Source organism: Festucalex cinctus, chromosome 7 (genome assembly GCF_051991245.1).
Source record: "Festucalex cinctus isolate MCC-2025b chromosome 7, RoL_Fcin_1.0, whole genome shotgun sequence".
NCBI classification, from domain to species: domain Eukaryota; kingdom Metazoa; phylum Chordata; class Actinopteri; order Syngnathiformes; family Syngnathidae; genus Festucalex; species Festucalex cinctus.
In genome coordinates this window covers 2279298-2299430 of record NC_135417.1, presented here as the reverse complement: position 1 = coordinate 2299430, position 20133 = coordinate 2279298, and the positions used below count along the sequence as shown (strand labels likewise).

Here is a 20133-nt window from a genome sequence, read left to right as displayed (position 1 = left end):
GGTACAACGTTTCTTAAAGAGGAAGTCAACCAAAAAATTTCGTAACAATATGTTCTATGCAGCCCCACAAGTCTAAATACAGTATAAGTTAAGCAGCAAAATCCAGCAGTTTTTTATTTATTTATTTTTTTATCAGTATCAGAAGGCGGCCATTTTGCTGCTTGCTGTCGAGTGAAAATGACATTACAGTTGTTCAGGTCTCAGGTAACCAATCACAACTTCCCCTTTAACTCATTCGCTGCCATTGACGGCAAAAGACGTCAAATGATGCATTTTTACTGGGCTGGCAGTGAATGTGTTAAGACAGTGCAAGTACATATATTTGAATACTCGCCAATACCAAGTACCAATATTTGTTTTAAAGTCATTACATCTGGCAATTTCGATGAGAACTTGGGGGTAAAAGTGTTAAACAAATATTGTTCAAAAACACAAATGATTCTTGAACGTGTAATATACTCAAATATAAAAAGTTTTCAGAAATATATACATTCAATTTGAAAATTGTATCTTGGACTATTTTCACACATCTGCTCTGGCTCATACTCCTCCTGCCTGCAAGTTAAACTTGCTGCTTCTGTTCTTCCCCCCAGGGGGCAGTGTCGCATGCAAGTAATAGTTATTTGATAAAAAGACACAAAGAAGACAACAGCAACACATTTTCCAAGTAGAAAGAATATACGCCTGTGAGATTTTTATATCTGCACCCTTTGTGAAGGTTTATCCCGCCACATCAATGCTTTAAGCTAGCAGACAAGGAAAAGGTGAAAATGTGAAATTCTATTTATTTTGTGTTACATTTACAGTACACGTCAACCGGGAGTGTCAATAAACATGGATTCTTTTTGATGAACTGCCAAACTGCGCACAGCGCACTCATGGAGGCCAGAATATTATGTTGGGCTGGTGCAGAGGGATCGGCATTGTAAAATAATCGGACTTTTATTTAATTTTATTATTATTTTTATTTATTTATTCATTTTATTTTATTTTTTACCAGGAGAAGTATACGAGTACAGATATACACTATTAGCTGATATGAAGTTTGAAGTTTATTGAACATATATATATAAATATAAACACATAAACAAATAACAAAGAAAGTTAAAAGTAAAATAAAAGAAACATCCAACAAATGTCAATTTATATGTTCAAGGGAGTAGGAAGAAGTTGAAAACTTATCCAGTCCTACCCCTTATTCTTCATATCCTATCACTTATTTACAATAGATTACATTTTAATAAAAGAAAATATATAATCCTACTCATGTAGCGTATGCAAATAAAATTAATAGAAATACAAAATAATAATACATCAATATACTCATGTATACAATTCTCATTACACTCATCTTGATACATCAAAGAAAAGTAAGTAAATAAATAAATCATTTCTACAATTTTTTTTTTAACTCATGTCTGATTTAAATAATAATATTGAAATTTGCTTTTAAACATTTTTTTAAATTCAACAAGTGAATATGGTATTAGTGCACTTACCTGATTGTTTAATTTTGGACTTGATGAGTAGGCAGACACTTGAGAGGCCCAACTAACTATAATAAGCCCCCTTTAAATAAGGCTTTGACTTATTCATTTATTAACATAAACATAAATGTCAAGACGCCTCTCCTTCCAAATGTTTCTTATTTTATGAGATTGTCATTTTTTCAACAAGAAGAGAAGAGATGTGCCTCCCAAAATCTGACACATGCACATCTCCAATGTGAGAGCGCCAATGTGCTCCTCCCTCTCTCTGTATCACACACACACACAAGCGCACACTTCCATCATTCTTCCTCCATCTCCTTTCCCTTTCTTCTCGCCTCGTCTCTAAACGTGTTCCTCCCGTCTTCTTTTTTTTTTTTTTGATTCCCTCTCTCCTTGCCATCTCCCTGCTGCTCCCTCGCTCTCGCTGGGGATCCTAATTAAGCTTGGCTGCTCTTTGATGTTGTCGCCGTGGCAACAGTCACCATGACGAGGCCGGGTCCGCGCACACGCACACGCCCTCACTACACATGAGTACAGTACGCACACTCACATCCGGATGGAAAAGCCAGGACCACCGTTTGACCCTTGGCCGGCTTGATGGCTTCCCCCATTGGCTGCAAACTAGCGTGTTTGTGCACATGTTAGCGGCATGCGCACGTGTCGGAAAACACGCGTCCCTGCTGAGCCATCTAGCTTTAATGATGGACTATCGCATCCATAGGTGGTCATGGTGGGCATTTGTCATTCTTCATCACAGCGACCGCACAGACTTGTTTAAATCCCGTTTTCATTTGTTTTCCTGAAGAGATGCGCGCGTGGGCTCAAAACACTCCAGATGTGGAAAAAAAAAAAAAAAAAAAAAAAACGCCACAAGGTCTCTAATTCTTAGTACCAGAAGTGTTGCTTTTTAGTTTTTACTCATTGTTTTCATCATTAACCTTTTATTTACTGTGCAGGGATATAAGCCAAGCTCTGAAATAAAGAAGAAAAACGTGTGCTTAGATGTTTTGCCACAGGGATGTCAATTCCCTCTCGGTTTGCATATATTTTTATAACAGCTCTCATGTTGCCAAGACTCTTACGCTCAGAAGCACAGGTGGGGAAGTCCTCTGAGGGCCGTGCTAAATTTATGAAATAATATTATGTATTAGGAGTGTTTGTGTGTTAAAAGAGACATATTATGATTTTTTTATTTATTTTTTTTTACCCGCAATTTGAAACCAGGAATGGCGATACTGAACGTCAATACTTCGACACCGATTGTGCAATTTGGCAGGTAGCAAACAGTTAAAAATACATTTAAAATATTGAGCCTGTGCTTGCTTCAAGCTAGTTATTGACACTCCAGCTGAAGTTTACTGTAAAACTAATTGATCAATAAACGGAATTACTAGGGCTGGGTATTGCCGCCAACCTCACGATACGATACGACACGTATCACGATACAGGGGCCACGATACGATACGTATTGCGATACATATGTATCCCACATAAGACATTTTATTTATTTATTTATTTTTTTTACAAAATATAGGAAAATTGGTACATTAAGACACGTGCCATGTTAAGTTTATCAGTAAATAAATGTTGATATTCTTCCTCTGCTTTCATTTTTCTTAGTAAGACACAGTGTCCAATCACTGGTGAGTTATTTTTGCATTAATTGAAGGCAATTAACTTCAAAGACGCTGCTGGTTTTTATTTTTTAGGTGCAATGCAACCTGCAAAGGCAAACGTTAACTGCCTATTTAAAGTTAACGAGCAATATCGATTTTAATACTAGTGTAGCTCATACTTGTAGAGATTAATTCCTTGCGTGTTTTTACATGTTTGGCCAATAAGCATAATCTCTGATGTCTTCTTTTGAAAAAAATAATATTGTTTGTCTATATTACAGTTGCAAAGACCTTGAAAACTTCCATAGAAAACTTCTGTCCATTTCCCATCTCATGGCAACTCTAATTTCCGTTACTTCTAATGGAAAAGTTGTTTCTTAATCCAAACAAATCAGATGTCAGCCAGCATCCCAGAACAGTTTCAACTTCTGCCCCAATATTTATCTTTTCATTTCCTCTTCATCCATCTCTCTCCTCCTCTCATCAGCACCCCCACCCTCAACCCCACTCAACACTCCATGTAATGAAACCTTCCTTTAGTGCTTCTCTTGTAAAGGCGTCTTTCATAACAACATCAAGATTAACACAGCAATTAGCAACAAAAACATCCAAATCCAGCAGGGGGGAGAAGTACAATTAACAGAGACACGGTCACGCCGCTCCCTTCTCGAAGAGCACTGAGATAAGCAGCGCTTGTTTGTTTGTTTTTTCTGCTAAGCAGCCTCGACGCCAGATGACTCTGCAAGAGTGCGACGCCAGAGTTGTGTTGTGCTAATGTATGGAGGACCAAAACTGCCAAAATTATAAATAAATAAATGAATAAATTAATAAAAGTGAAAATATAAACAGATGTAAAAAAAAATAAAAATCAAAAATTAAATACAAAAAAATATAAATGGAAATAAAAACAATATAAATAATATAATAAATCCCTAAATAAATAAATAAATAAAAGTAAAAATAAATGTAAAACTAATCAACGAGATTCAAAAAATAAAAATAAATGTTGAAATAAATAAAAAAATAAATGTATAAATACAATTAAATATCAATCGATAAATAAAAACACTGCTCTCACATTTATTTATTTCATGCTGCAGACTCTGTCAGATACAAATGTTATTCAAATGAGGAGGCGGTCCTAAGCGTGTCTTGGGTTGGACTCTGCCGTTGCAAACTGCTGTTCATTGGTCGAGTGAGCAGCTCAGAGAAAAAGGAAGTCTTGCCGGCTTGCATTGGATAAATAAATCTTGTTTTTTAGTTTTGTATTTATTATTATTATTATTATTTAGTTTTGTATTTATTTTTACTTGTATTTATTTATTTAGAGATATATTAATATTTTGTTTTTTTTAATTTCCATTTATATTCATTTTTTTATTTAATTTTTAAATTATATTTTTAGATCCGTTTTTATTTTCACTTTTAGTCATTTATTTATTTAGTCATTTATTTAGTTTTAATTTTGGCTCACCAATGTTTATTTTTTATATTTATTTATTTATATTTATTATGTATATTAATTTTTTTATTCATTTCAAGATTTATTTTTATATTTTGAATCTTTTTTTTAAAAATTTTTATTTATGTATGTATTTATTATTTATTTATTTATTTTGGGATATGTTTATATTTTGTTGTTTTTATTTCCATTTATATATATTTTATATATATTTTTTTAAATTTAATTTTTGAATTATATTTATTTTTAATATATTTTCACTTTCATCCATCCATCCATTTTAACCTGCTTATTCCCCACAAGGGTCGCGGGGGGTGCTGGAGCCTATCTCAGCTGGCTTTAGGCAGGAGGTGGGGTACACCCTTAACTGGTTGCCAGCAAATCGCAGGGCACGCTTTTAGTCATTTCTTTATTTATTTAGTCATTTATTTATTTTTTAATTTGAGCAGTTTTGGTCCTCCATACTAATGAGGCGGCACCGATGCTGAATAGACGCAAGAGCCGTTTACAACCTTGTGAAATATGTCTGCCTTTAAATCATCACATCCATCACGTGTACTGATAAGAGGACTCGTCTTGTGGCGTCTCCGCAGCTGTTTGTCATCGACAACGGGGCGGACGACTGGCGTATCGCCATGACGATGGAGAGGGTTCTGCTCATCGCCCTGGAGCTGCTGGTGTCGGCCGTGCACCCGGTGCCCGGCGACTTCAAGTTCCAGTGGCGGGCGCGGCTGGCCTTCTCGTACGCGCCGTCGCAGGCCGAGGCCGACCTGGACATGGTGCTGAGCGTGCCCATGTTCCTGCGCCTCTACCTCATCGCCAGGGTCATGCTCCTGCACAGCAAACTCTTCACCGACGCCTCGTCAAGGAGTATAGGGGCACTCAATAAGGTCAGAGGTTGGACGTTTAGTGGAAAATTGTTCCTTCAAGGGTTGCATGCAGAAAATCGAAGGATGTAAGGGCCACTTTGACTTCATTTAACATGTGAAAAACAATCAATCAACAAATTACGTTACATGGTTTTTGTAGAAATTCTATTTTTAGAGCAAACTCGTGAGCTACTCATGTTGTCCTTGAGGCTAACTATTACCCACTGGCACATTAATCAGAGCAAAATGGCATTTGTTTTTGCCGTATTTCATGTTGCTGCTCCTTCTCCTCTGCCATAACAGAAAAAAAAGTTAATTGGAGGCAGTTATCTTCAAAGAGGTGACTCGTTTACTCAACTCTGCCAATCATATTGTGCCCTACTTAGGTTAAAAAATAATCAGCCTATTATAGCACACAACTGTGGCAGGTACATAATATAGAGCACAATCAATCAATCAATCTTTATCAAGACAAAAATATAAAAAATGTAAACATAATGTATCATACTCACCAGAGATGCTAATTGTTAAATGTGTTAATGTGAGCAAATTGCTCTACATGTTTTTTTCTAGTTGAAGTTGCCTTGCTCTAAACAACCAATCAGAGGATCGAAAAATACTGACACCATTTTGGGTCAGCTCGCTTTAAACATATACCTTGACTAGGGATGTAAAGATAACAGCAACAATTGCGATATCGTGATATTAATTAAAACTGCCACAATAAACTGGTCGTCATGTCACGTCACGATATTAAAAGCAGCACATCAGTTGAAAAGGCCAGGTTGATTTCCATTTGTGCAGTTCCAGCACCCTCTGGTGGTTACTTTGTTAGTGCAGTTTAATTTTAATTTGTCATGTTTTGGCCACCTACTTTGAAGACCCGTTCATGGTTCATTTTTCCTTTATCTTAGCAAAAGTCTGAACTGTTGTTTTTGTAATATAGATTAAATGATTGTTTGTTAAAAAAAAATACCTGGGACCTTCAGAAATAATCGCATATTAACTCATTGACTCCCAGCCATTTTCATTCAAGAAACCACCTTTTGACAGATTTTGCAAGGCCCACAGGACATTGTGTTCTATTGCTATAAAACATGGAACCGACAAAAAAGAAAGATTAGAGTCTCTTCCTTCATCAGGAAAAAAAAGTATATTTGTATCTGTTTCCATTTTGCAGCCATTAGCATTAGAATATAGCTAAGTTTCATCAAGATTCACATTCCTGGTGAAAACACTGACAAACAGAGCTTGTTGCAACATGGCCCTGGCTGCTCTCTTATACCCTGCTTCGACCTGCTGGCTGTGTTTTTAATAACTACCATGGCTTTAAGCCACCTCTTCATGTCTGCAAGCTGCATCAAAACCTTCTGTATGCACTTGCATTAAGAAAGAAAAAAAAACGTGTAAACACGTTTTTTGGAACGAATTACAAAATATTAAAACCGTTTTGGGCTTGAATGAGTTAAATCGCAATCAACAATACTGAGGGGAAAATCGCTAAGCCTTAATTGACACTCCACTTCACACAGGATGGCGAAATTCAAACCCCCCAAACTTCAAAAGTGTGCAACTAGGACGTGCTAACCACTTTTCCGACTTGCTGCCCTGCACAAAAACGATAAGGTCAAAAAGCTCTTGAGCTCAAATGAGATCTGTGTTCTTCTCCGTCCTCCCAATCACACGTCTTCCCTTTGCACTGGAGACATAAGCCACTCGGAATCCTTCATAAGACAATATGAGACGAGAGCTTGAAATGGGAACAAGATATTACGTGCGGCTCAAATGGGCCATGAAAAGAAAAGATGGCGGCAGTGGAGGGATGTGGCGGAGCCGCGCAGTAAACGATCAGTGCTGGTTTTTTAATGACGTTAAATGATGATGACGATGTCGTGTTTAGGAGGAGCCCACATATAGAAAGATGTTTGTTTTTTTTCTTTTCCTCTAGTGAGGTGAAAAAGAGGTGAGGACGCAATCAAAGTTAATACTTTCAAAACAAACTGCCATAATTGACAATCTAATCTAAATTGACACATAAAACTATGTGGGCACCAAATGACGCCCATTCATGGATACCCATTTCATAATGGTTGTTGTTTTTCGCAGAGGATAAATAATATAGGCCTGTAAGTATTGCATTATTGTATGTTTTCATGAGACACTGTGCAATTTATGTTCAAATAGTTTGTTGTCTAAAAGCATTACATAATGATGAGATAGTTGTGCGACTGCTAATATAACACCTGAAACTCACTTCTCCTTTCCTGTTGTGTTGAAAGCAGGCACTGGCATTGCAGTCACGTAATTATCTGATGGTGTGTCGAGAATCTTTGTCAGCGATAAAGGCGGGAAAATGTCTGATTTTCTGTTCCAGCTCTGGTGCAGCAATTTGTTACATCTTTTTACTATCAAACGAATAGACAGAGATACAAAGCAAACCTCCCTGGTGAAGGTAATTACAGGGAAAGTGTACCGACAGTGTATGGCCGGGGTCAGCAAGCGTTATTGTCAAAAGAGCCATTTTAGACTAAATAAATAACAACAAATCTATGTGGAGCCGCAAAACCTTTGAACATTGTGATGAACAAAACAGTATGACATATTATGGTAATTTTTTGACCTCCCTTCTTCCATTTTGGACATTTTATGGCTGTTTTTGACATTTTTTCTGCCTTTTTTGCTATCAATTTTCTGACATTTTTTGCAAATTTGTGGATTGCTTGTTTTGTTTTTGGACATTTTATAGTTATTTTTTTTTATGATTTCTTTTCTGCATTTTTAAAAATAAATGTTCTGAATTTTGGGCAGTTTTGTGTACATTATATGATAATATTCAGGATTTATTCTTTTGTTTTTGGACATTTTATTGTTAATTTTTAAATCTTTTCTTTTCTGACTTTTTAAAAATAAATGTTCTGAATTTTTTTGCTGTTTGTGTACATTATATGATGATTTTCAGGATTTTTTTTTTGATCATTTTATAGTTAATTTTTGAACGCGTTTCTTTTCTGCTTTTTTTTTTTTTTTTTTTTTTTTAATATAATGAATTTTCAGACTTTTTTTTTTTTTTTTTTGTAATTCCAAAGACATGTTATGGTAATTTTCTGCCTTCTTTTGTCTTTGGACATTTTATGGTTTCTTTTTGAACATTTTATTTTCTACCTTTTTCAAAATACATTTTTGTACTTTTTTGGCATTTCTGGCAATTATATGGTAATTTTCTGCTCTTTTTGGATCCTTTTGGACATTTTTAGCTTTTTTTTTTTTAAAGCAAAAAAATATATACTTTTTCATCTATCTTTCTTCTATTTTTCTTACAACTTACAAAACTGGACTCTGACTGTTTTTTTTTAGATTTAATTATTCATTTTTTATAATATTTTATCAAAATAAAATAAATATATATATAAATATATTATTTTCTACTAATTTTTTAGAGATCCACAGGGAGCCACGGGTGAGGGCCTAAAGAGTCACACGTTGCTCCAGAGTCGAAGGTTGCAGACCCCTGCTGCATGGGATACGGACTCAGCCAGCTCAGTTTTTCCCATTAAGTCTCTATATCCCCCAGCAAAATGAGTACATTCTTCACAAGGTCACTCCAAGACGTACGGAGTCACACCATTAAAGCAAATTCATCCATGTCAGCTGCCAGGAAGGACAAAGGCTTCAAGCTGTATATGTCAAATTGTATTCATAACGATGGCGATACACTGCATGTACACAGTAGCACTGAAACTCAACTATAGCTTGCATGGAGCCAGTCAGCAACAAACCGAATTCCAATGAAGTTGGGATGTTGTGATAAAGAAATACAAACAGAATAGAATAGAATGTTGGCATGTACCGTATTTTCCGCATTATAAGCCGCACCTTCAATGAATGACATATTTTAAAACTTTTTCCATATATAAGCCGCTACAGTAGAGGCTGGGGTTACGTTATGCATCCATTAGATGGTGCTGCGCTAAAGGGAATGTCAACAAAACAGTCAGATAGGTCAGTCAAACTTTATTAATAGATTACAAACCAGCTTTCTGACAACTCTATTCACTCTCAAAATGAATAAACAGCTGTTTTATTATTTTCTCTGAGGTAAAGTATTAGTATTAGCTCGCGATCCAAGATGGCGGGATCTTCTGCGCATGCGCGGCACCGATCGTGCGGGGTCACCGATAGCGTCTTGACAGCGAGACCTGTTGCGGCTCAATATTGATCCATATATAAGGCGCATGGTCAGCTTTTGAAAAAATTGAAGGCTTTTAAGTGCGTCTTATAGTCGTGAAAATACGGTAACTAATACGTTTTACATTTTGTTGTTGTTGTGGATGCGTTGCAGGTGCATTTTAACACGCGCTTTGTCATGAAAACGCTCATGACGATCTGCCCCGGGACGGTGCTGCTGGTCTTCAGCATCTCTCTGTGGATCATCGCCGCCTGGACTGTACGAGTGTGTGAGAGGTCAGTGCAATAGAAATATATCGAGAATCAATGCAAAAATGCTTGGTCAACCATAATGAGCCCCACTCTTGTCAACAGAACAAACAAATGAGTTTCAATAAACAGTGCGAAAGTATTTCCCGCCCTTGCCAAATTAGAAAACAACAACAGCAAGAGTTTGCGCAAGGACAAACGCGGAACAAAAAAAGGATTTTTAAACTCTTCACAAGATCGATGATCCGATTTGTTGAAGTTTTGCAGCCCTTCCTAATGCATCATTTGAACTTCTTCCCGGACAAAAACAAGGCAATGTGTGGAATTATCCGTTGCTTAATAAGCTTATTTAAATGCATAAATGCCCTGCTGGTGGGAAGCCCTCGTTTGGGTGGCATCCAAGTTTAATTGGCATTGCCTCTCCTCGGCTCGCCAAACTAATGAAGGGGACAAAAAAAAGAGGGCGTCAAATGAGGTGCAAAAAGTGAGAGCCAGGCGACGTTCGCAAACATATACAGTAATCGACAGTATGTGTTGCTGATGGATATTTTTTGACAAGACTACATTGTGTCCGATTTGCACCGGATTGGTTGCTATGGTAACAGTGTTGTGAGTGTGTGCGCGTGTAGAGAACACACATTGGAGCGAAAAGAGCTGCGGCTCGGAATTGTGTTCTGTTTCAGGCAAGTGTGCCAGGCTTCAGCCGATACTTTTTTGTTGGAGTTCTCAGACATGCATTTACATTTACATTTATTTGCAGCCATTGTGATCATGTGAATTCCAAGAATCAGAAATTCTGTACACCTACTTACTATTATTATACATTCAAGTATTGAAATGTTGGATTATTTGTAGTTCTAATATTAGCTTAGGCTATTAAAATACAAATTTGGGTATGAAAAATGTACAATATATTATTATTATTTTTTCGGTATTGATATTTGCCAAGGCGGGACCACCATCTCGTGGCCATTTTACAATCAGGAACTTAAGGCACACATTTGACAGAAAGCACATTAAGGATTTGTGTATTTATTTAAATTGCAATTTATGAACAATTAAAAAAATAAAGCGAATAGAAAATTGGCATTTATTTCATGTTAAGGGAAAATGCTATGTATGTCTTTAAAATGACCTGCCATTCTTTTAGAGGAAATTGTATGTATCAAAAGTACTATTGGTATTGTTACTTGGTATTGGTGACTATTCAAGAGATGAGTACTGGTATCGGTCTGAAAAAAAAAAAGTGGTACTGATCATCCCTATTATTAATTTTTATGTTATGTTTCCGCTCTGTGATAACATATACTTTTATTATGATTATTATTATTTTTATATATTTAAATTTTTATTTTATTTTCAACTTTATTTTATTTTATTTTATTTTTAATTTGTGTTATTATCCTTTATTTATATTTTTTAACAAGTCAGCATTTTTACATTGTGACAATCATGAATATTTTGTAGTATTCACATGCAAATTCGAGAAATGACAACATTTTGGTCTATTTTACCCTTTGAGCACACTGAAGCTGCATGTGCATTATGTTGTGCAGGTATCACGACGCACAGGACGTGACCAGCAACTTCCTGGGAGCCATGTGGCTCATCTCCATCACCTTCCTGTCCATTGGCTACGGGGACATGGTCCCTCATACATACTGTGGCAAAGGAGTGTGTCTGCTCACTGGAATCATGGTGGGTACTCGGGATACCATTCTGTACATAAAAATCTGTTTTATTGCTGTTTCTTTGTCGCCATGGTCTTCTTTGCGTCTTTTCATCTGCATGGGTGCACAACACTGCCCCCTGGAGGCCAACAGAGGCAGCACATGTACACTCTCTTTCTCTCTCGCTTGCTCTCTGCGCCGTCCTTGCCACGTTTAAAAGGTCAAGAGATTACAGCGCACTTTGTCCCGCGCCTTAGAAAATCTGCTTGCTCGTGTAACACGGAAGCCCCCCGATCTCCCTCATGAATTCGCCGGCTTCTCTAGGTGCACAAACACGAGCGAGCCCATTAATGTTGATGTGCGCGCACACGTCCCGATTGCATAATGAAGGTCCCACCTTTCCAGGGTGTCACATCCTCCCACTCTTCAGCTTCTCTCGCTCCATTCTCCCGTCCCATCTTTTCCGATTTATCACATTTTCACTTCCCTGGCTGTCCATCTACTCCTCCTCCATCCTGTGCCGGGCCCGCTGTTTATTTCTACCCACCGTCTGTCTGTCAATGACCCTTTTCAACACTCCACTTCCACGCTCACTTGCTCGGATTTCCCCTCAAACCGACTGCTCGCTCGGCAACTACTTTCTGAGCGATGGGAGACAATTAGACCGACGTGAGGTTTTTGAAGTCATTGCAAATGCTTCCCAAAAACGTCTGTCGGGTTTGAATTATTTCGCAAGGTCAGGCAAAGGGAAGAGGATTGAAATGAAACATGTTACCTATGATCGCTTCCCTCAAAGGAGATGTAACACACGGAGACTAATTGCGAGACACCGCACAGTGGGTTGCGTCTCAATTGGGGATGATGCATTTTTTAATATGTTACCTAATAGTATTAACGTTCTGAATGATTTTAGTTCTCAGAGCGCGTCAGCTGTCTTTCTCAGAAGTGTTTTTTTTTTTCTTCCAAAAATGCAAATTCATAGTGGAGATGCTTTCAAATCCATTTACTTGCACGTAATTGAAGCCACTTGGTTATACTTTGGGATTTGCAGAGGGGAATTATTGAGCGTAAGCTATTATTTATGGAGAAGACATTTTGTGCTAAGTACAGTACAGGAAATGCTTAAGAAAATATGTCAAATTTGTGTGTGCATCTGAAAAAGCTCTGGCTTTTAAAAACAATACAAAAATGAGATGACATTTTCTTTCAAAGCTTATTTTATCATCGTGATCCATTTATGTGCTCTCAACAAAAATATAAACTCTATACTGTAGTTTTTGCTGAAGACTTCTTATGTGTACACAAAAGTTCTATCAAATATTTATCACAAATATATGTCAAAAGCACTTCTCCTTTGTAGTGTTAATTTCATCAATGAAAACTAATCAAAAAATAATTTCGTCAATGCACATTTTTGACCGGACTAAAACTAGACTAGACTAGACTAAAACCTTCATTAATAAACAATAACTGGAACTAAATCAGTATGCATTTTCATCGACTAATGAGGACTAGGTGAAAATGTATTTCACTTAATAAAAAACTGGACTAAAAATCTATGGACATTTTAGTTCATGAGCAAAAACGAGATGGAAATGATATGATTTTGTAAAAAAAATAAAAATAATAATAATAATAATAATAATTTAAAGGCCAACGACTATAACATTACAATAATGTTAATCCGACCGCTAACTAATGCTTACACACCGTAACCTGTGTGTGCTAATGCTAATGCTAGCTTCAACAAATGGCCCCTATGTCAGAAATGGAATCAGTGCTGCCACATTAAGTATTTTTGGTGAAATGTGCCCTAGCTTGCGACCATGGTTAGCATGACGCTGCATTAGCCGCAATGCTTCTGTTTATATCACGGATGATTACCGTTACGGCGCATGTGCGTCACGGATAGGCAAACAACCAACAGGAGCTGTTCCAAGAAAAACAGAACTATGAAATGAATTGTGGATAATTTTGATTATCAACGTAGTCATGATTAGTTGATTTATGCTAGCTGCCCGTAGCGTATCCCATGGTTCCCATGGCTGGACTAGTCGAACAATCTTCTTCAACTGATAATATGCCTTTTTTTTTTTTTTTTAAAGCTAACCTACAATATTTTGCTGTTTTTTTATGTTGCTGCCATTTTATCCAGAAAAAGTGGCGCGAATAACAATAGTTTAACGTATCTTTTCTTGCTAGTTTGAACATGTGAAGATGCTGATTAAAAGAATGTAATTGAATCAACGGGGAGCTTTTGTCAATTAAAACGGAATCTTATTACCTCGGTGAAGGCTAAATGTTTGATAGCGCTCTTCAAGCGTTGAGTGAGGGAACCAGGCAACCAAGTGGGGAGGGTACTGAACGTCCCATCCTCGCCGCCGCGGGCTGCATCCTCCACACGGTACTGACACAGTGTTTGACACACTCTTAAAGAGGACTCCCCCACACACACGCGCACACACATAGCGCACGCGCTCTCCTCCCCTGTCGCGCACAAACACCCTCATCAGTTTCCAGAGTGGCTTATTTTCACCGCTCATCAGAGGAGGAGTGATGAGCGTTGGTGTGCGCGAGGGAAAACGGCGCTCGCGAGTGAAGCCCTGCCAAGAATTGCAGGTTACACTTTGGGTGACAGGTTCAGGGAGAAAAAAAAAATTGATTCCTTTGACTTATTCTAATGAGTCTGTACAGAAAGAAGTCTTGCCGTCATTACTATGGCAACGTGCGAGGGTGCACCAGGTGTTTGCGAGCCGGGGAGATGATGGACTGCGCAAGTCGAGGCGATTTACAAAGTACTGTACAGCAAAAGTTGTCCAAACTGCGGTGCATTTAAAGTGGTGTCACACAGGCAACTTTGTCCAGGCATTTTTTTTCTTGTAGCTTCAATGAAAAATATTTCTACACAGGGGATTACATTAGTTTATGTCCATGTACTTGCAGAAATAATGGGTGACTAGATTAGTAGCTAGATGTTTGTAGGAGGGAGGTAGGCAGAAGAGGTTTGGGAAATATGTTGGTAGGCGGTGCAAATTAGTAGGTAGGTAGCAATTTTGATTAAATTGTCTAGTACAGGAATAGTTAGGTGGTTAGTTTGGTAGGGGAATTGGTTGTTAGCTAGTTGGGTAGTCATTTAGCTAATTGGTTACTTCATTTATTCAGTAGATGGGTAGATAGATCTTGCTGTTGGTCGGTCGGCCTTTCAGTAGTGTAAGTGGCTCATTGATTGTAATGGATGGGTAGGTTTTATACACTATAAGTTGATTAACAGAAGGATGGTAGAGTAAATGCCTTAGACAGGTAGGTAGGAACATAGGTAGACTGGTAGTAGACTAAAGAGTTGGTGTAGGTCGGGAGGTAGATAGGTTGGTAGTTGGTAGGTTGGTAGGTGACTATTCAGTCGGGAAAGTTAGTAGTAGAATGCTAGTTAGGTGGGTCAGTTGGTAGTGTAACAGACATGTTGGTTATATGTAGCGGTTATTTAAGTTATTTAGTAGAAGGTTGGTAGACAAAATAACTTAGGTGGGTGGGTAGGTAGATAGATTGGTAGTAGACTGTTGGTAAAATCAGAAATAGAATGTAGATAGGCAGGTAGGTAGGTAGAATTTATGTATTTTTTATTAAGTTGGCTAGTAGACAGAGTTAGGTGGGTAGGTTGGTAGTTTTGGTAGTAATTGGGTTGTTAACTAGTTGGGTAGTCAGTTAGGTACAAGCAATTCATTACTATGTCATTTATTAGGTCGGTAGGGAGGTTGTCAGTCAGTTGGTAGTATTAATGGCTATTAATGTTGGTTATATTGGATGGGTAAATAGTATACACTAAAAAGTTTGGTCAACTAAATAACTTAGGTGGGTAGGTACAGTAGGTAGACTGGTAATAGACTGTTTAGATGGTAAAGTCAGAAGTAGGTAGGTACTGTAGGTCAGTGGTTTGGACCGTCAGATTGGTAGTTGAATTGGTTGGTTAGTTAATTATGTACATAGACATTAGAAGAAGATAGGTAGGCAGAATAAGTTAGTGAGTCAAGTAGGTTGGTAGGTAGCTAGGAATGGACAGAAGTCTAATTATTACATCTCTATGCAGTTTTTTGTGTCTTTTCAGAAGCTTTTTCTTGAAGCTAAAATGATCCAATTGTCTCCTTGCGGCTTGTAATTGTCGCGCAGCGGCACAGATGGTAATTCCCCGTTTTCTGACAGCGAGGCGGACGGCTGTGCCGTGGCAGAGCAAGCGAGGGGAAACACTCGGCCGTATGAAACAAATCACAGCGGCTCGCCTCGCGTCAGTCCGTCTGCAGAGATTGCACAGGGAACCCCGCCGGAATCCAACACGCGTGGGCGTACGCACAAAACACTCCCACGCACGCACGCACGCACGCGCACACGCGTGTACGCGCAATGTCTGCATAGAGCAATCAGCACCGTGCTGATTCGGACCACAGGGCACAATTGCGCACGCAGAGCTTCACGCTGAGCTGTACATATTGTGCTGCAGCAATTCATCAGAGCTTTTTTTCCTCTACAGCAGTGCTTTTTTTTTTAAAGTGTGCCATATGAAACATAACACAAATGTAAAGGAATAAAATGCTTTATAAAGTGTAATTACTGTTTGTCGGGACTAGCAAAAAAATCACTTTAACAGCTGTAGTGTTGTTTGTGTGCATTTAAGGGTCGTGGCCTTGTGAGTGATGTCAGTTAGTGTGCTCAGAGAAGACAGACTCGGCTATAAACATCCCATTTTGCTAATGGAAGGACTCCCTTTACACAAAACGAGAAGTATCACGTTGTGTATTTAAAATAACCACATAGCTTTGCCTTTGGAAAGTCCATTTAGCTTAATGCTAACAGATAATGCAAAATGAGTAGCATCAGCGTTGTTGTTTCATAACCCTTTAAAAATTATATTTGAGCACAAACATTGGAGCAACATGTGAAGACAGATAACACAATACTCAAAGGCATGTATTATTTATCCTTTGTGAAGAATGATTGACCATTTACATGCCTATTTTTTATACGCCCCCTGGTGGTCAAGGTGTGCATACAAGAAGGAGCAGCATTGTCATTGATTGAATTAGTCATTGAATTGAATGAGAAAATGTGGCAGCAACTGTGTTATTATTTACATTATTTAATTGTGTCAAGAATGTATGTTTTTAATATATAGTATAGAATATTATAGTGATATTTATGATACAAACAAAAAATATTTTATGTTTTTTGGGGGGAGGCTGGAATGGTCTCTTTCTTTTTTGCATTTAATCTTTTAGTATTTTAACCATTTATTTAGGTGCAATTTGTATTTAAGTTTGACTGCATTTGCAATGGGGTTTTTTTTCCTATAAGTACATTTTTAATGTTCAAACTACACATAATGTTACAGGGCATAACAATAATAATAAACAAACATCTTAGTCAGACCCTGTTTTTTTTTTTTTTTGTAAATAACCCCTTGTCAAAAAAATCACACAAAAAAAATTGTCTGATTACTGCCAATTTTTAAAGAACTAGCCAATTAAATCAGCCACCTGATTAATCTCTTGATTAATCTGTTTTTATCGCTGTTGTAAAGTTAATCAAATACGAAAAGACGGAAGTAGTGTAAACCAGTCAAATGTTATACCTGTAATTCAAAATCTTTATTGTTGTACGTGTAACCAAAAAAGTAGTCTTTTTAATTCATCGGCCGGTTAATCAGTTATCGGAATTTTATTTTGTCAAACATCGGCCTCAAAAACTCCATATCTATCTGTTTTATAGTATTGGTTTAGAATATTTTTTTAGGAAGCACTTGGTGGATAAAGATTGAGAAGTTTCAACCTTTATGAACGCTTTGTGGGTTTCCATCATCTTACATCATATTGTATTCATCTGTTGCTTGTGGATGAGTGTATAGACGTGCACTCATGCCTGCTTGTGTGCTGCATTTGACTCAACCCGACCAAAGTTATTTTGGGGAACAAACTTGTGCTTATTGGATGCCTTTCCCCCTTCTTCTCCCGCTGCGAGGACGGAGGAGGCGGCCATACATTTTCATTAAAGGCGCTTAATCTTAATTTGTTGCTTATCAGGAGATATGTGACCTCATTAACATTGGCCTCCTTCGCCGCCGTCGTCCGCTTCCTCCAGGATTCATCCTGCCTTTGCCATTTGTATGCACTCGCAGCGCTACGCTCGGTTTATCTTTGCCTCCCTCACTCCATCCCTCCTCCTTTTGCTCCATGCAACCTCCCCCCTACCTTCCTCCTCTTCCCAGCACTCAGCATCCCCATTGAAAACAGCATCTAATCTGAAAGTTAACTAAGTCTGTCGTCCTCCCGGTGTTCCTCTTCAGCGCTCAAGCGCCGCCGCTCGGCAAAGCCGCCAGCGCCCGTTTCCCCGCCACCCGAGCCTCCTGTCGACTGACACCATGTAATTAAGATCGGCGGCGTCCCATTAAATGACATTATGGAGTGTCAATCTCGGATGCTTTTTCCGGCGTTACGTCTCAGTCACGTATTTGAGAAGTATGGAAGGAGAGGATCTTACAGCAGATGGATTGGAAGTTAAAATAGACTTGGCTTGCTTGTCGACATGAAGAACTGCGGATATGGAACGGAACTCTCCAACCTAATCCTTTTTCCTCTCTCTCCCCTATCGCTTCTGTTTGGCGCCGTCATGCTCATGTTTGTGCTCCCCTGTCACTCACTCGGGGTTTAATTCTCAAAGTCAAATTAGCCGATTCCTCCTACTGAGCAACTGACTCTGTTCTGTTTCCATCTATACCCCCTCCCAAAATCTCCCACCCTCTCTTGCAGGGTGCCGGTTGCACGGCTTTGGTGGTTGCCGTGGTAGCCAGGAAGCTGGAGCTAACCAAGGCCGAAAAGCACGTACACAACTTCATGATGGACACGCAGCTCACCAAGAGGGTGCGTGAAGGCCTTGTGTGCTGTCATTGTGCTTGTTTCGCTCAATGCGACGTATGTGTGTGTGTGTGTGTGTGTGTGTGAAGGCGGGAACATTTAGTTCGTTGTGTTTTTGAAAAGGTACTGACCTTCACGTAGCTGTGCAAGTATGACTCAGTAATATGGACGGCACAACTAGTAGCAGCAATGATGGTTACTTCCAAAATGTGTTACTAGTTACTGGCATTTGAAAGTAATTCCGAAATATAGAATTTACTGTAATTGTAAAAGGGGGGATATGTAGTGTTAAATTTGCTAGCAAGATTAATAATTGTGTTCTCTCATTTATCGCTGGTGCTACGTTCCGAAAATTACCCACGATAATGGAAATCCGCGTTAATTAAAAGAAATCCCGTTAATTATATATATTCTTTGTTAATTTTTTTAGATTTACTTTTACTATTTTTTTCATTTATTATGTTTTTTTCTTTTTTGTATGATTTTTAGTTTATTATAAAAGCTTTTTCATTCATCATTTATGTTATGTTTATGTTAGCTTGACTGTCTTCTCGACCATGTACACCACATAAACTGGGGCACAAAAAAAAAGTCCTCAAGCACTTTTTTTTTAAATAAAGGTACTTCAATTACTCAAGGACTTGTTCCAACCCTGGTAACAACACTTTTCCGGGAAAACGAGGGGTGTATTCGAGGGAGATTTCTCGGTTAGCAATCTCGTTGGGTGTTTTCCACGTCAGTTGAGGATTGACAGCTTGTCCTTTTGCTACACCTCCTTCACCCACCACAACGACCGCATCGCTCCCGGCGCGGCCGTGACAGCGCCGTGTTATTTCACGAATTTGGCTCACTAAATGTCTTACTGTCTTTCCATCACTGAGCTTTTCCCGCCAATTCCCGCTTCCACAAGTGTGACATTTTTCTTTTTTACTGTAAATTCCTGTCTCTCCTTTTCAATCTGTCATCTTCTGTTCTTTGCTTTTTTTTCACTATTTGACCTCCCTTTCTTCACTCTTCTGGCCCTTTTCAATTTTTCATACAATTGAGAGACCCACGTTTTAAAAATAGCGCCCGGTATCAAATATGTAGAGTACATTATGGGGATGATCAATGACTTTGTGACACGTTTGTCGGGCGGTCCTCTGGGCATCTTTAACGTGTTTGACAATTTTGATGGTGCTCACAAGGGAGTATTTGTGTAGTATTTGTGGACTTTTTCATATTTCTTGAATAAATGCCTTTTTTTTCTTTGAATGAGCTCTCAGCTGTCATCTGCTGCTGGAGATTAAACAGTGAACAGACAAGAAAAAAAAAAAAAATCCGCCCAGAGCCATTTGTAATCCAATCGTAGCATTATGGACATGTGTGGGCTTTTTAAGAAATATATATTTATATATCATTGTGAATTTGCTGAGCCTTTCCCACTTCTCTCCCCTGCAAGTGCTCATGCATCCCCCTCGGGACGTGCTTCTCTGGCTTGGCTGGAATGACCGCCTTATGAAGTATTTTGTTTGCATATTGATATTCATTTGTTTCCCCAGTAGAAATGTCATACAATTTCAAAAGTGATGTGATCTCAATTAACACACTGCGGGAGTGTTGTATCGAGTGGTGCGGGTTGCTCGGATGACATTTCCTTCAAAGGGTCCCGGGTTGACGCGGCGGTAATTGTCCCCTGCCCTCGATTAGTGAG

The 20133-nt window shown here is 38.4% G+C and overlaps 1 protein-coding gene across 3 annotated transcripts in view; it reads left to right on the top strand.

Annotated features, from left to right (window-relative positions):
- kcnn3 (potassium intermediate/small conductance calcium-activated channel, subfamily N, member 3) overlaps positions 1–20133 on the top strand; it is an 81067-nt gene that overhangs the window by 47433 nt on the left and 13501 nt on the right. For all 3 annotated transcript variants that reach the window (XM_077527097.1, XM_077527095.1, XM_077527096.1), the window contains exons 4-7: positions 5162–5458; positions 9777–9898; positions 11428–11569; positions 18336–18446. In XM_077527097.1, coding sequence (XP_077383223.1) covers positions 5162–5458; positions 9777–9898; positions 11428–11569; positions 18336–18446 — 672 coding nt within the window. The remainder of the gene's footprint in view (positions 1–5161; positions 5459–9776; positions 9899–11427; positions 11570–18335; positions 18447–20133) is intronic.